At 44.3% G+C, this 14,692-nt stretch overlaps 1 protein-coding gene across 4 annotated transcripts in view; it reads right to left on the reverse strand.

Annotated features, from left to right (window-relative positions):
• Positions 1-778: 778 nt before the first annotated feature.
• crmp1 (collapsin response mediator protein 1) overlaps positions 779-14,692 on the reverse strand; it is a 31,630-nt gene continuing 17,716 nt past the window's right edge. For 2 of the 4 annotated variants that reach the window (XM_061250982.1, XM_061250985.1), the window contains exons 8-15: positions 13,159-13,279; positions 12,402-12,558; positions 8,995-9,136; positions 7,267-7,437; positions 6,155-6,334; positions 3,871-4,036; positions 2,062-2,130; positions 779-1,262 (exon numbers count right to left, since the gene is read on the reverse strand). In XM_061250982.1, coding sequence (XP_061106966.1) covers positions 1,171-1,262; positions 2,062-2,130; positions 3,871-4,036; positions 6,155-6,334; positions 7,267-7,437; positions 8,995-9,136; positions 12,402-12,558; positions 13,159-13,279 — 1,098 coding nt within the window. In that variant the 3' untranslated portion in view covers positions 779-1,170. The remainder of the gene's footprint in view (positions 1,263-2,061; positions 2,131-3,870; positions 4,037-6,154; positions 6,335-7,266; positions 7,438-8,994; positions 9,137-12,401; positions 12,559-13,158; positions 13,280-14,692) is intronic. The other 2 variants (XM_061250983.1, XM_061250986.1) reach the window with 1 other exon arrangement.

The raw sequence follows: 14,692 nt of genomic DNA on the forward strand, positions 1-14,692 counted from the left end.
TTGTATGTGCTAAAAGGTTTTGCACATGCTAAGGTCTTTGAAAAATCAGGCCCAAAGTGTCCTCCAACCCACGTCTGTGTGAAACGGTGGACAGTGGAGGGAGAAGAAACAGTGGTTCACATTGTGTTTTGGAGCAGAGAGCATGCTTGTACTACCCGAACCCGAAGGCCTGGTGGAACAGCTACACGCCCTGTTCTTCAACACCTCACTTCAGTGGTAAAGTAACAACTCGAAGGTCGTCTGCTTTTCCCATTTTATTTCACAATGATGGAAGTATTTGTTGTTATTTCACTAGACAACATATAATAAAACAATGTCCTTATAAATTAGATAAAAACTTGTTTAAAAAAGAATCGTAGCACTGCCTGGCTGACCTCATGTGGAAAAAAAACAGAGGGCCAACGCCCTTTCGCTGTGTTTGTGACGATGTTGCATCAGAAGGTTGCATCCGCTTGCTCATTTTGCGCTAACAGTGTTCTCTTTTTGCGTAATGGCATCTGTGACACTACAGTTTCCTAGCTTCAGCGATAATACTAAGGAGGGTTGTTCTCATCAGTCGTCACAGTAAATATCTCTGCATTTTACGGGCGAAGACGAGGCAAGGCTCCTGCAGGGGACCACTATGGTCAGCTTTTACTATGGTTCCACTACCTGACTTTTCTTAAATTATTAGGGTTCTGACTGTGAATGTCAGTTCCGTGACAGATGTTTTTATCATTGCGCGATGATGAAGTATACCTTCGGACAATGTATCTCGAAGGGGGTGGGGGGGGGGGCGGGGTGTCCACATCAAAAATGTATAGCTACATGCAACTACCTAACTATCCAACCACACTGAAAAAGTGCAACATTACCAAGTTTCCAGTTACAAACAAAAACGATACTGATATGTATTTCGGTTTCTGTCCACTAACAGGGGGAAGCACCATGCTTGTATCAACTACGGCATGTGAGTTTACAGGGATGCGGTGATCATGATCAAAACCCTGTAAACCAAAAAGAAACAAAAACATCATAACACTACTGTAACTCCTCCAATCGGATCCACAGGTTTTTTTTTTTTAAACGGGGCAGGTCATGGACAAACACGGAGACGGATACGAGCTGCCCGCTCTCTCTCTCTTTCTCTCCCATCTGCCTCTCGGAGACGATTGGCCAGAGCACGGGGACTCAACCGAGGCTGGTGATGTTGGACCGGCCACCGGGGGGCGCCACAATGCGATGCCCGGAGCGCCGGGGGACGTTGTCATCGACTTGGGCCCCTGGAAGGCGAGCGAGAGACTGCACTCAGTTACAGGAGAGAGACCGCTGCCCTCAATCTCAACCCTGCACTTTAAACAGAACACCGAGGTTGCCATTATATCATGTATTTGTGCCTGCAAGACCTCTCTGTTCCTCTCTGTTTAATCCCCAGTAAATCTAAAAATCACATCGCTGATTCTCCTAGTTTAAAAACCATATTGACATTAACTTCTTCCCAAAGCGCAACTCGGGCAGCTGATGAAAAACATACACAATTATGGAACTCGGTCTGGCGCCAACACATCGATTCATCCACAAAATAAAAATGATTATGTCGAAGATTTTAAGACAAAAGACCCAATTTCCGACATACATGGATTATGTAAATAAAAATAAAATAAAAAAAGCATGCAGGCAAAGTCTATGGCACTGGAAGACATGATGGCTAATAGTGCTTTTGGGTTTGTGAGTCACAAAAACACAGAGTGCCAGAAGGGGGAGTCACAAGGGGGAGGGGGGTTAAGGGGCGACACAGTCTGGGGGAATTACCCCGGTGAATCCATGCAACAAAGAGATAATCTCACCCATTATATCGTTAAAGCCCCATCCCATTTAACGCTAACTTACCACAACATTTGAAGTCATTTGGAATCAATGGCTTGTCAATCGAGAAACAGGTTTCTGTCTCTTTTCTCTCTCCCCCACCTTCCTGCTGCATTACCCTGCTCGTTACTTATTATTAGGAACTTTTAATAAGTCTCAGCAAATATTCACCATCATCATAACACTTTCAAAGCAATAGGTGTTAACCTCACAAACCTATAGGTGGTGTGTGCTTGTAATGTTTGCTTGTATTTGTGTAACTCTCCGACCGCTGTGAGTCCGGCCCTGGAAATATATAAGATGGCGAAGGTGAGGTCAGAGTATAACGGCAGGAAACAGTCAACACAAAGTACAGAGAATTTCTACTGCTGTAAAGTCCAGCTACCTGCTGTTTCAAAACATAGCTTGAGCTGGTCAAACTATGTTGAGTATGGAGCTGGTCTGAACGGGTCGACCAGCTACCAGCCGTTTCAAAACGTAGCTTGAGCTGTTTTTTTTTTTTTTTTTTAACAGGGCACACTTTTAGTTTTAGCTTCAACCTGGCAATTCACCCGTTCAATGTCACTGCCAAAGGATCAGGATAAAGGCAGCACTTACCCATAAAAACATCATTTTTTTAGTATTTATTTTTTAGATTACTATGTTAATCTTATATGATGGGTTACTGTAGCTGAGAGATATATCATTTCAAATATGAAATACTGAAAGACAGCCAACAGATACATTCCTGCACTAAGTACTTTTTTTTCCACTTATAACTAGGCTGTTGCTGTAGTGTGCCATATCTAATTTATATAAACAAGTCTACAGGGACATAGCATAAGTTGGTCTGAAGAAATTCTTTTGATGTATTCCCTTGAATAGCGCAGCTTTGATCCTAGAAATGGACAGATTCCAGTTAGCACAACATAGGCAGACGATATTGCAGTTAAAATCCAGCCAAAAACAGCTCCATTCAGCTCAAAGGCCGCTTATTTGAAATAGCAGTGATTAAAATGCTATAAAGTTCATTTCCATTTAATAAAAGTATATGTTCGATGTCATAGCTGTATTCAGCTGTGTTCAGCGGAAGTGCACACTGGGGTGAATTCTAATCAACGCGCAATCTTAATGGTCAAGCATTTCAGAGAAAAGCGGCCGTTTTCATTTAGCGTTAAACAAACTCATTTGCCTAAAAGCGCATAATGCGGGGAGTAAATATGCCCTTTATTGGAGTTTAAGAAAGCACATTTCCCCTTTAATTTGCTTTTTTAAGGGAGGAAAGCAGATGCGGAGTTTTGACAGTGTTATGTGAAGAATAAGCGGCATTAGGGGCGACTCTGTGGGAGCTCCTGGGAACGGGGGGGGGGTTAGGGAGACGCTTTGTTTGTGTAGCGTCGCCCTTTCCAGCGTGAGAATGTTTGCCTTCCTCCCCAGCCTGAGCTCGCCGGATTCTGCCGTGGCGAAGGTCTCTCCCCGCCGAGAAAACACCCTCTGTTTCCCCGGCGAAGATAACATCAGATAACATCTCATCCAGGCCTCAGCGTGGTCACGTTCCTGTACCTCTCCTCGCGTCTCCCTCCCTCTGCCACGCCGAATACGATCTCTTTGTCAAAAGAGACAGTAAGAAAACAGTATTCTATACTCACCCCAAAAAACAATACAAACCGAACGCTTCTTCCGCAATAGCGTTTTCGTCAGCGCTAAGTCGGGCGTCGCACGCAGTGCAAAAGCAGCCCACGAGCAGATACTGTTCACTGCAGAGTTCCGGTTAACGGCCCGGTCCGGTTTAGGCCGGGGTTCGGACGCAGGTCCGAACCTCCGAAAAAGGACAGGCGTGCCGTACACACGGCAGTGGACACTTACTGCATACGCACACAAACACAGCAGAGAGGGTACACAGCAGGAGCAGGGGTTAGGGTGGGCGGGTGGGCGGGTGGTGGGGGGGGGGTCACGGTGAGTATGTGCTCTGCCTGTCGCCGGGGGGGCCCCCTGAAGGCTGCAGCGGTCACGCGAGGGCCTGACGCCTCGCGGTGCCCGCCCTACCTGAGAGGCTGAAGTTGGACTGGTGCAGGTTCCTGACGGGCGGAGGCTGGTTCTTGGCGGGCGAGGTCTTGGCGGACGGGGCGGGGGTCACGTACTTGGGCGTGGCGGGGACGTCGTACACGGGGCCGTCGTACATTCCCCTGGACACCCCGCGCGGCGCCGTCACCTGGAGACGCAAAGTGCGGGTTCTGAAGTTCTGGGCGGCACAGCGCCGACCACCGAGGCCCTCTCTGCACAGTAAAATATTCAGTGCTAAGTTAACTCTTACAGAGTACATATGGTCCCTGTTGGACTCGTATATACTCTGACAGAGTTTAATTAACACTGGACACTTTACTGTGTGTGAGCCTGCAAGCCTGTGCTTCCTCCACACAGCACGCCTTCTCAATGGGCACGTAAAAAGCTTCACATTACGCTCTATCACACTTTATTGTTTTAAAGTTAGTAACGCGGGAATGTCTTTTTTCATATACAACAGTCGAAACACCTGAAATTGTTTAACATTTAAAAGAACTAAAATAGATTCAGTACATGGGTTAGACAGTGCTAGGATACGAGACTTCAACATTTCAAAGCTGAATATTGTAAAGTTATACTCCCTGCAGACAAACCCTTATAAACTATTCTCTCAATGTGGAATGGAGTGGTCAGTCCCTTTTTAAGGCAATTCGACAATGTTAAAATCACGCTTTTCTATACACTTGGAAAGCATGATTTTAATATTGAAAGAGCAAGGGTATTATCCACTATATTTCATTTCCACAATAAAGTGTTCCGCCATGAAAGGAAAGGAGTATTCTGATACTGCAATAACCCAGGTCAGTCCAAGCTGACCTAGCGGTGACCCCTTTAAAGCCTGCCACTGTAATCCAAGCATAGACTGGGAATGGTGCATGTGACGGTTTTGGAGGGATCTGATGAGCCTTTAATGATGCAGCACTGCCCCCTGCTGGAACACACAGAACCCTGCACTCTTCTGCCTGTAAGAATACACACTCCCAAAAAGAGAGCACTTCAGTATTCTGTGTCAGAATGGGAAGCATTTGTATGATATGAATTTCTAAATCTGATAGCTTTTTTTTAATACCAGTTGTTTCTCTTTCTTTTTTGTGGACTGCAGAAAATATTTTCAACTTTATATTTTATGTGCATAAAATTGCAAATTTAAAAGAAATGTGCTCATATCTTTGCTGTGAATGTCCTGCATTGATCTGATTGTGTATTGATATAGAATACTGACATACAACCCTGGCTAACAGCCATTCACTAAACAAAAACTGCGTATAAACAGTTTCGTCTTGGTTGGTTGTGGATGTGCCCACATACCTCATTCCTCATTTTGCTAAAGTTCCTTTCTCAGAGCCATTGGCTTGAACCCGTGACCTAGCGGCTCAACCGTCAAGTGTACTTAGAATAGAGCGCAGGAGCCTGCTACTGTACAGTGAGCACTAGCGTAACCACAGTGCTGAGGCAGCATGGGTGACACTGCGGTGTGAGAACTGAGGAAGAGGCACAGGCGTGTGAGAACTGAGGAAGAGGAGCAAGCGTGTGAGAACTGAGGAAGAGGAGCAAGCGTGTGAGAACTGAGGAAGAGGAGCAAGCGTGTGAGAACTGAGGAAGAGGAGCAAGCGTGTGAGAACTGAGGAAGAGGAGCAGGCGTGTCAGAACTGAGGAAGAGGAGCAGGCGTGTGAGAACTGAGGAAGAGGAGCAAGCGTGTGAGAACTGAGGAAGAGGAGCAGGCGTGTGAGAACTGAGGAAGAGGAGCAAGCGTGTGAGAACTGAGGAAGAGGAGCAGGCGTGTGAGAACTGAGGAAGAGGAGCAAGCGTGTGAGAACTGAGGAAGAGGCACAGGCGTATGAGAACTGAGGAAGAGGAGCAGGTGTGTGAGAACTGAGGAAGAGGAGCAATCGTGTGAGAACTGAGGAAGAGGAGCAGGCGTGTGAGAACTGAGGAAGAGGAGCAAGCGTGTGAGAACTGAGGAAGAGGAGCAGGCGTGTGAGAACTGAGGAAGAGGAGCAGGCGTGTGAGAACTGAGGAAGAGGAGCAAGCGTGTGAGAACTGAGGAAGAGGAGCAGGCGTGTGAGAACTGAGGAAGAGGCGCAGGCGTGTGAGAACTGAGGAAGAGGAGCAGGCGTGTGAGAACTGAGGAAGAGGAGCAAGCGTGTGAGAACTGAGGAAGAGGAGCAAGCGTGTGAGAACTGAGGAAGAGGAGCAGGCGTGTGAGAACTGAGGAAGAGGAGCAGGCGTGTGAGAACTGAGGAAGAGGCACAGGCGGGTGAAGACCTTGTTCCTCATCTTGATGCGCTGGTAGAGGTAGTCGGGGAAAGGCTTGCGCGGGATGAAGCGGCCCGTGCCCTGCTGAGCGTGCAGGTTTCCGTCCTCATACACCACCTTCCCCTGGCTGATCACCACCACCGGGCCCCCTCGACACTCCATGCCCTCGAAGATGTTATACTCCGCTGCCTGGGGGGGGAGGGAGAGAGGGAGAGGGGGAGAGGGGAAGGGAGGGAGAGAGAGAGAGAGAGAGAGGGGGGAGGAGAGGGGGGGTTGAGAGATTTATAAACACTATTGGGACATTTTTCAGAAACAGAAATGTATCATTATTGAACTTCAAAAAGGACAAAAGGACAATAAGCAAGAGAGAGAGAGAGAGACCAGCTCCATACTCAACATAGTTTGACCAGCTCAAGCTATGTTTTGAAACAGCAGGTAGCTGGTAATTTCAAGCTGGTCATAGCTGGACTTTACAGCAGTAGAAATTCTCTGTACTTGTGTTGACTGTTTCCTGCCGCTATACTCTGACCTCACCGTCGCCATCTTATATATTTCCAGGGCCGGACTCACAGCAGTCAGAGAGTCCCAACCAGCAGAAACACGCAAGCCAGGTTGAGAAGTTATGATTGGACAAATTTAACAGGGGCTTAAGAAACCCCCACACTTTCAGGAACACGTTCAGAAACACAGAGAGCCTTCGAGCCTGTGCAGCCTCTATGCTTGCTGATCATCAGGAGCAAACAAGGGACCTTGCTACATTTTCACATTTTAGCAGAATTCAATCATTATCTTGGGGGGAAAAAAGAAGCATTCGTGATTGTTCACTTACAGGTTGTTTTTGTTTAAAAACACAAATAAAATGGAAAGTGACTTGGTAATACAGACATGTCCGTAAGACCACAGGCAGCATCCTTGAATCCTTTGAAACCCCCTCCCTCCCCTGCCCGGCCTTCCCCTGCCTTCCCCTGCCCGACCCTGCCCAACCCTGCCTTCCCCTGCCCGACCCTGCCTGACCCTGCCTTCCCCTCCCCTGCCAAACCCTGCCCCTGGACCCCTCCTGTCCTCCCCTGCCCCTGGACCCCCCCCTACCCTGCCCTTCCCGACCCTGCCCCTGGACTCACCGACTGCTGCGTCTTAGCGGTGATGGTCTTGATCTTGTCGGGGTCCCAGATGACGATGTCGCCGTCCGAGCCCACAGCTATCCGCCCCTTCCTGGGGTACAGGTTGAAGATTTTGGCAGCATTGGTGCTGGTGACGGCCACAAACTGGTTCTCATCCATCTTTCCCACCGCCTGCAAGGGCCAGGAAAGAGACAGAAGTTGGGGAGGGGAATGATGAAAATTATGATAAAACAAAAGTTCATGCAGATGTAGGGTTTCTGCCCGATTCAGAAACCACCTGTCTTTACCCCTCACTTTACTACTACACCCCTTCCTGGCAGACACATGACAATCAAACACATACCTACACAAACACACACAACTACAACCAAACGCATACCTACACAAACACACACAACTACAATCAAACGCATACCTACACAAACACACACAACTACAATCAAACGCATACCTACACAAACACACACAACTACAATCAAACGCATACCTACACAAACACACACGAATACAATCAAACGCATACCTACACAAACACAAACATACAAATACAATCAAACGCATACCTACACAAACACACACATGAATACAATCAAATGCATACCTACACAAACACACACGAATACAATCAAACGCATACCTACACAAACACACACATGAATACAATCAAACGCATACCTACACAAACACACACACGAATACAATCAAACGCATACCTACACAAACACACACATGACAATCAAACGCATACCGACACAAACACACACATGAATACAATCAAATGCATACCTACACAAACACACACATGAATACAATCAAACGCATACCTACACAAACACACACATGAATACAATCAAACACATACCTACACAAACACACACATGAATACAATCAAACGCATACCTACACAAACACACACATGAATCAAACGCATACCTACACAAACACACACATGAATACAATCAAACGCATACCTACACAAACATACAAATACAATCAAACGCATACCTACACAAACACACACAACTACAATCAAACGCATACCTACACAAACACACACAACTACAATCAAACGCATACCTACACAAACACACACAACTACAATCAAACGCATACCTACACAAACACACACGAATACAATCAAACGCATACCTACACAAACACAAACATACAAATACAATCAAACGCATACCTACACAAACACACACATGAATACAATCAAACGCATACCTACACAAACACAAACATACAAATACAATCAAACGCATACCTACACAAACACACACATGAATACAATCAAACGCATACCTACACAAACACACACACGAATACAATCAAACGCATACCTACACAATCACACATGAATACAATCAAACGCATACCTACACACACACACACACACACACACATAAATACAATTACACACACACACATAAATACAATTACACACCCACAGAATGCACGCACATAAATACAATTACACACACGCAAATAAATACAATTACACACACACACATAAATACAATTACACTCCCACAGAATGCACGCACATAAATACAATTACACACCCACAGAATGCACACACATAAGTACAATCACGCACACACATACACAAAAATAAGATTTCACACACTCATTCTGACACACAAAAAAACACACACACAACTCAAGACACACACATATGCACACAGCTCAGACACACACATACGCCCGCACACAGACGTGACTCACCACTGCCTTATCCCACACAAAGGCCATTCTCTCCTCCACTCCATTGGTTCCCTCTGGGATGAGAGTGAAGTTGTCCTTTCCTATGGCTTTCTGGGAGGTGCTGTATGCACAGTGTGCACTGCCCACCACCTGCAGGTCGCCACTGCACAGGATAACACCACAGTTACACAATCAACCATAACCCTACCATAAAGACCACAGTTACACAATCAACCATAACTCTACCATAAAGACCACAGTTACACAATCAACCATAGCCCTATCATAAAGACCACAGTTACACAATCAACCATAACCCTACCATAAAGACCACGGTTACACAATCAACCATAACCCTATCATAAAGACCACAGTTACACAATCAACCATAACCCTACCATAAAGACCACAGTTACACAATCAACCATAACCCTATCATAAAGACCACAGTTACACAATCAACCATAACCCTATCATAAAGACCACAGTTACACATTCAACCATAACCCTATCATAAAGACCACAGTTACACAATCAACCATAACCCTATCATAAAGACCACAGTTACACATTCAACCATAACCATATCATAAAGATCACAATTACACATTCAACCATAGCCCTATCATAAACACCCCAATTACACATTCAATCATAACTCAATCATAAAGACCCCAATTCAATATTGAACTATAAAGGAGTGGCGTGCCCGTGGAGGTCCTCCCTCGCTGGGTGACGGTGAGGCACTTCCAGACAGAACTCCTGACCAACCTGCACTGGCATGGTCACGATTTGATTACCTATGATAACCTATGATAACCTAAATCTCTAAATCACTTTCACATGAGTTCACTGTTGCCATTTCGTTTTTTCGTAAGCATACTATTAAAAAAGGATATTTGGAAATAAACAGAAATAGTTAGATTTTTGCATTATCCACTGATAGCTGTTTCAGTACATCCACATTGTGGTGTGTTACCAATATCAGCCACCAGGCGTCATCCTCTACATCAGGGTTCACCAACCTTTTGGAAACTGAGAGCTACTTCATGGGTACTGAGTCATACTAAGGGCTACCAGTTTGTTTTGTCACGCACACAATACTGACTAAACTTATCTAAACTTCATGTATAATAAACATATTTTTAAGATATTGTCATTTTTAAATCTATATAAATGCAAGTGTGATTAAAAAAAAATAGCAACAGAATAAAATTAAATTTTAGGTGCAGCTCACTAGTGAGTTGTGCTATTTTTAGAACAGGCCTGCGGGCGACTCATGTGGTCCTTGGGGGCGACCTGGTGCCCACGGGCACCGTGTTGATGACCCCTGCTCTACATACACTCAGTGAGCACTTTATTAGGTATTTATTATGCTGATTTTTTAGACTTCTGCCGCTGTAGCCTATCTACTTAGAAGTTTGACGCATTGTGTGCTTAGAGATGCTCTTCTGCATGCCACTGTTTTAATGTGTGGTTATTTGTGTTACTGTCACCTTCCTGTCAGCCTCAACCAGTCTGGCCCTTCTCTTCTGACCTCTCTCATTAACAACACTTTTCAGCCCACAGCCTCTTGACCATGGCTGCATGCTCCTATGCATTTAATTGCTGCCACATGATTGGCTGATTAAATATTTGCATTAACAAGCTGGTGTACAGGTCTACCTAATAAAGTGATCACTGAGTGTATATAAGGCATTTCCAAGGGCACACAGAAGAAAGTGTGAGTCCAACTGCCCTGTGCCCAAAAGCCACAAGCATCAAGAAAGATTAGGAACATTGATGATTAGGGCAGGCCACTAAGCCTATCTAGACTCATAATTATATTTATTATGTAGTAGAAAATGACAGCTGTGTGGCTGTCAAATCAAGATTGACTGCTGATCAGCTAGTAGCAGTATTCAATTCATGTACATTTCTTTCACCAAGGGCTTTACCGAAAAGTTTGAACTTTTGCATGTCAATCATGCAGTCAAAAGTAAAAGCAAAAGTATTTCATCTTTGTTCCTGATTTCTCTACAATCTCTCGCCTTGTCAGGAACTGGAAATGAACTGCTTTCATGACGAATTGCAGCTGGTTACAAACTGCATCTCAAGGGGTTACTTTCATTCTTTCTACATAATACTACACTGGTGCAAACTTAACTCTACTGAGAAAAGGAATTTCCATGGTTCCATGACACAAGTTAAAATTGCATCATGACTAAGTAGGAAACCACAGTGACAAACATTCAGAGAGACTTCCCCCTTCAAAGCCAGTATGCCTTGTGAAATGATGCGGGGCTGGGGTGGGGGCATTCTGTAGTAAAGGCAACAGAAAATGATAGAAAAGCTTCCAGAGCCTGATCTATTTCTGGCAACAGGGACAGGGACAGGCACTCAGAAGGATATAAGAGGGAGAACCTGGGGAGGAATTAACTGGAACTGACCGTGGCGGAAAATTAACATTCTCCACACAAAGCCAGCATTCTCCAGACAACAGCTCAGTGCAGCATCCAACAGCTTGCTGCAGCCAAAGCCAGTCACCACACTTAATCAGCGCAAGGTGTGGGGAACGGTAGCTACTGCATTGTCACAAAATCCTTAGCATGATACTTGACCGGTGTAGCCACAATAAGATCTGCACAGCCGTTGGGTCCTTGAGCAAGGCCCTTAACCCTGCATTGCTCCAGGGGAGGACTGTCTCCTGCTTAGTCTAATCAACTGTACGTCACTCTGGATAAGTGCTTCTGCCAAATGCCAATAATGAAATGTAATGACCACACCCTTCAGGCTGTCCCATTGCATCACTGCACTGCTGTACCTGCAGATCAGTGCTACGGCTAAAATGTTAAATAGCCAACCTGCTTGGATATTGCTGTAAGGGCAGATGTTTCATTTGTCTGCGACTTGTTTATTTTCTTTTCATGGCCTAGAAAAAGGAAAATAAAATAGCTGTCGCCCACATTTTTCTAACCTACGCTGTTTTTTTAAATCCACTCACTATCCACATAGTCACCACTCCTGTAGCTGTGCCACAATTACACAATAAACCACAAGCAAAAGTAACAATCAAAACTAAATGAGTAAAGTTTGCATAGACCAGTGAAGAGCTGCCACAGTGCCAGCAAGAAAATGTCATAGTAAATAGATCATTGCATTTATATAGCGTTTTTCTAGACACACAAAGCACTTTACAGTGATGAGGAGGAAGCTTGCCTCAACCAGCACTAATGTGTAGTACCCACCTGGGTGATGCATGGCTGCCATTTTGCACTAGAAAACTAGCTGAGGTGAAGAGGGAGAGAATGTTTTTTTGGCACTTGATTGAGGGGATGATTAGGCGGCAGGTTGTAAGAGCCAGGTTGGGGGGAAAAAAGGACAAAGAAGGTCGTTAATGATTTATGGCCAGACCTGGGCTGAGCTCCTCGCCCCAGACGGAGACGTACCAGGCCAGCATTGAGTTGAGGTGGTCTGGAGTGGTGGGGTCAGGACTCAGGGGGGGAGAGGTCACAAAGGCCGCGGCCTTGGCCCAGTTCTTACTCCAATAGTGTGTCCCATCAGTGACCAGGCTGGCTGTGATTGGCTCCCCAAACACAACAGATCCTGGCAAAAAAAATAAGACACATTTATTGTATTAGTTGGTTTTTGAATGTAGTCAAAGGAGAGGCATTGGGGAGCTATAGCCAGGCAGAGCTCTCTGCCAGTTTCTAGAGGTACCCATGTAAATAATGCACCAATGATGACTAAATGCAAAAGTATAAATATAAACATAAAAATATGTTTTGTAAACCCATATGAGCTGGGAACCATATTTCTGTGCAATAAACTGTAATACAAATCTATATATCTATCAGAAATACATCCTGGTCATACATTATACTACATTGACCTTTCAATAAATGTTACAGGTTTTCCATAGTTATAAACTACCTCTTAATATAATCGTGTTTTTATGATAGATAATTACAATCATGTCATCAGAAACAGCTCCCACAATTGATTATTTTACTTCAACAGCTCCACAGTTGGTAACATGGCACAGAAAGGGGAAAAAGCTGTGCAAATGGAAGGACAGTTGATACTGTTAAACCAGATTATATCATTCATAACTGACACAGGGTGAGGAGCTGGCCTGGGATATAATGCATCAGGCAAAGTGAGTGGCCGCATCTACAGTCAGAGGTCAAGGAATATGTGACCCACCTTTTTTCCTGGATAGAGCCACAATGTCCGCCGCACTCTTGCTCATCACCTTGGTGATGTAAATGGGGCAGTTGACCCGGTTGCCCAGGGTGATGGCTCGAAACACAGCTTCAGACTCCAGCTGGTAGAAAGAAGAGTTTCTGTCAGGCCCAACACAGCACCACATCCCTCCCCTCTAACCAAATCTCTAATCATCTCCTATCGTATACAGGTTCAATCCATAGCTCCATTGTCCCTGCTAACTAGTATAACCAGTATAGTGTAACTAGTATATTCCATTTGTATTGTTTTTATGAAAAGGTCCAATTTAAAACTATAAGATTATATTACCATAGCACTAGACTTTGCACAATATCATCTGCAGACTATAGAAGAAAAGCAGTAGGTACCCATTTGAATCTGTCAATTTCAAACAATAAATGTTTCAAACAAATTGAATGATTCAATACAGCAGGTTAAAAGTATGATATATGTATAAAGGTTACACCACAATGTTCAGCATTCATTAAACACTAATCACCAATTTTGTAGACACAGATTAAGCCTAGTCATAGACTAACTTAAATTTAGAATGGATATTCTCTCTAGAAATCTAAATTGAGTCCAGGACTAAACGTAATCTGTGGCTGTGAAACCGGCTCTAAAAAAGTCAGTTAAGGCATACAACTCCGATAGGTAATATATGCGCTCTGTCAGAGTCGATTTAACACTGAAAATTAGACTTGTGTGGCGTAGAAAAGAAACAAGCAGTTTGGTCAGTCAATATCAGTCAATATTTGCTTTACTGGCATGCAAAGCAAGTACCAACTCATCAAAACAGCGCTCACACTGTCGTGCATAAGGCTTCAGGAATGTACGTTAAAGAAAAGTGACGTCACGAAGACGATCCTATTTGCCATCTGCCTTCCTATTTAATATCCCGTTCACTCGCCAAACGTTCTTATTCGTGACTGTACAATGTCAAGTCGCGTGATTCCCCGCCGTGATGGATGAGTTAGGTTAGCTTGTACTCTAGCTAGCTAGAGACCATAAATTACAGGCAAAAGTGAAGGTAAATTATTTTTAAACCGTCTTTACGGCAACCTTATATAATGTAATTTACTTAATTAGCTAATGTTTTTAATAACATTAAATACATTTTATATCGGTAGACTGATAGCTAACGTTACTAGCTACACTAGCTAGGCTAGCTAGGTGTTACAGTAGCCAGCTAACGTTGACAGATAAAGTACCGTTAGCTACCTATGTTGCTAGCAATAGCGGGTCAGTAAATTAGTTTAACTGCCATTTTACGGGTGGTCAGAGCCATTCAATCCTGCGCTCCCTCTCTCCAATTCCAAGTAGACTGCATGATCGATCGTTTATACGATCAGTAAAGCAACCGACGATATGTTTTGGGATTTCCTGGTTATGTCTGTACGTTAACTAGCGAAGTTATAGTGATTACTAAGTTATATTGCCAAGCGAGTTTTGGCATCCAAAGACATAACTGATAGCTAGCTATTATTAACAATAAAATTATGGAGACAATAAT

Source organism: Conger conger, chromosome 8, assembly GCF_963514075.1.
Source record: "Conger conger chromosome 8, fConCon1.1, whole genome shotgun sequence".
NCBI classification, from domain to species: domain Eukaryota; kingdom Metazoa; phylum Chordata; class Actinopteri; order Anguilliformes; family Congridae; genus Conger; species Conger conger.